Here is a 515-nt window from a genome sequence, read left to right on the forward strand (position 1 = left end):
ATTTTCACAATGCTTGTTTCATCTTACAGCTGAGGGAGGCTGTCCTGATACCACATTCATTGAAGATGCAGTGCAAGAGCTTCTAAAAACTCGCCGCATTCTTAAGTGTTCTTACCCATATGGATTCTTTTTGGAGCCTAAAAGCACAAAGAAAGAAATATTTGAACTTATGCAGGTAATACATGCATATATTTTGCTTTTCTAATGTTACTTTTTTTTTGTAATATTAGTTATCAGTGTCTTTCTGCCATTTTTGTAGTGTAAAACTGATATACCCATTTTGTATTTGTAGGCAAGTTTGGAAAATTAGTGCATTTTTATTACTCTGTGACACAGTAGCTTTTAGTTCAATTTTAGAATGAATGAAAAACAACACTTTGCTGAAAAAGGAAAGGGAGAAGGACAAGTGGAAGGGGAAAGAAAGAAAATTATTTACTGTTAATCTGCTTTCTGAGGATAACATTTTAGCTTCAGTCTTCATCTCCTTCTCTAGTGCCTCTTTCCTGTCTTTCCCT

General features: G+C 34.4%; 1 protein-coding gene across 1 annotated transcript in view; it reads left to right on the forward strand.

Moving 5' to 3' along the window:
- Positions 1-515, forward strand: part of LOC104077026 (ankyrin repeat and IBR domain-containing protein 1-like) — an 11233-nt gene that overhangs the window by 1341 nt on the left and 9377 nt on the right. The window contains exon 4 of the mRNA XM_009578094.1: positions 30-175. Coding sequence (XP_009576389.1) covers positions 30-175 — 146 coding nt within the window. The remainder of the gene's footprint in view (positions 1-29; positions 176-515) is intronic.

This window comes from Fulmarus glacialis, unplaced genomic scaffold, assembly GCF_000690835.1.
Source record: "Fulmarus glacialis isolate BGI_N327 unplaced genomic scaffold, ASM69083v1 scaffold42265, whole genome shotgun sequence".
NCBI classification, from domain to species: domain Eukaryota; kingdom Metazoa; phylum Chordata; class Aves; order Procellariiformes; family Procellariidae; genus Fulmarus; species Fulmarus glacialis.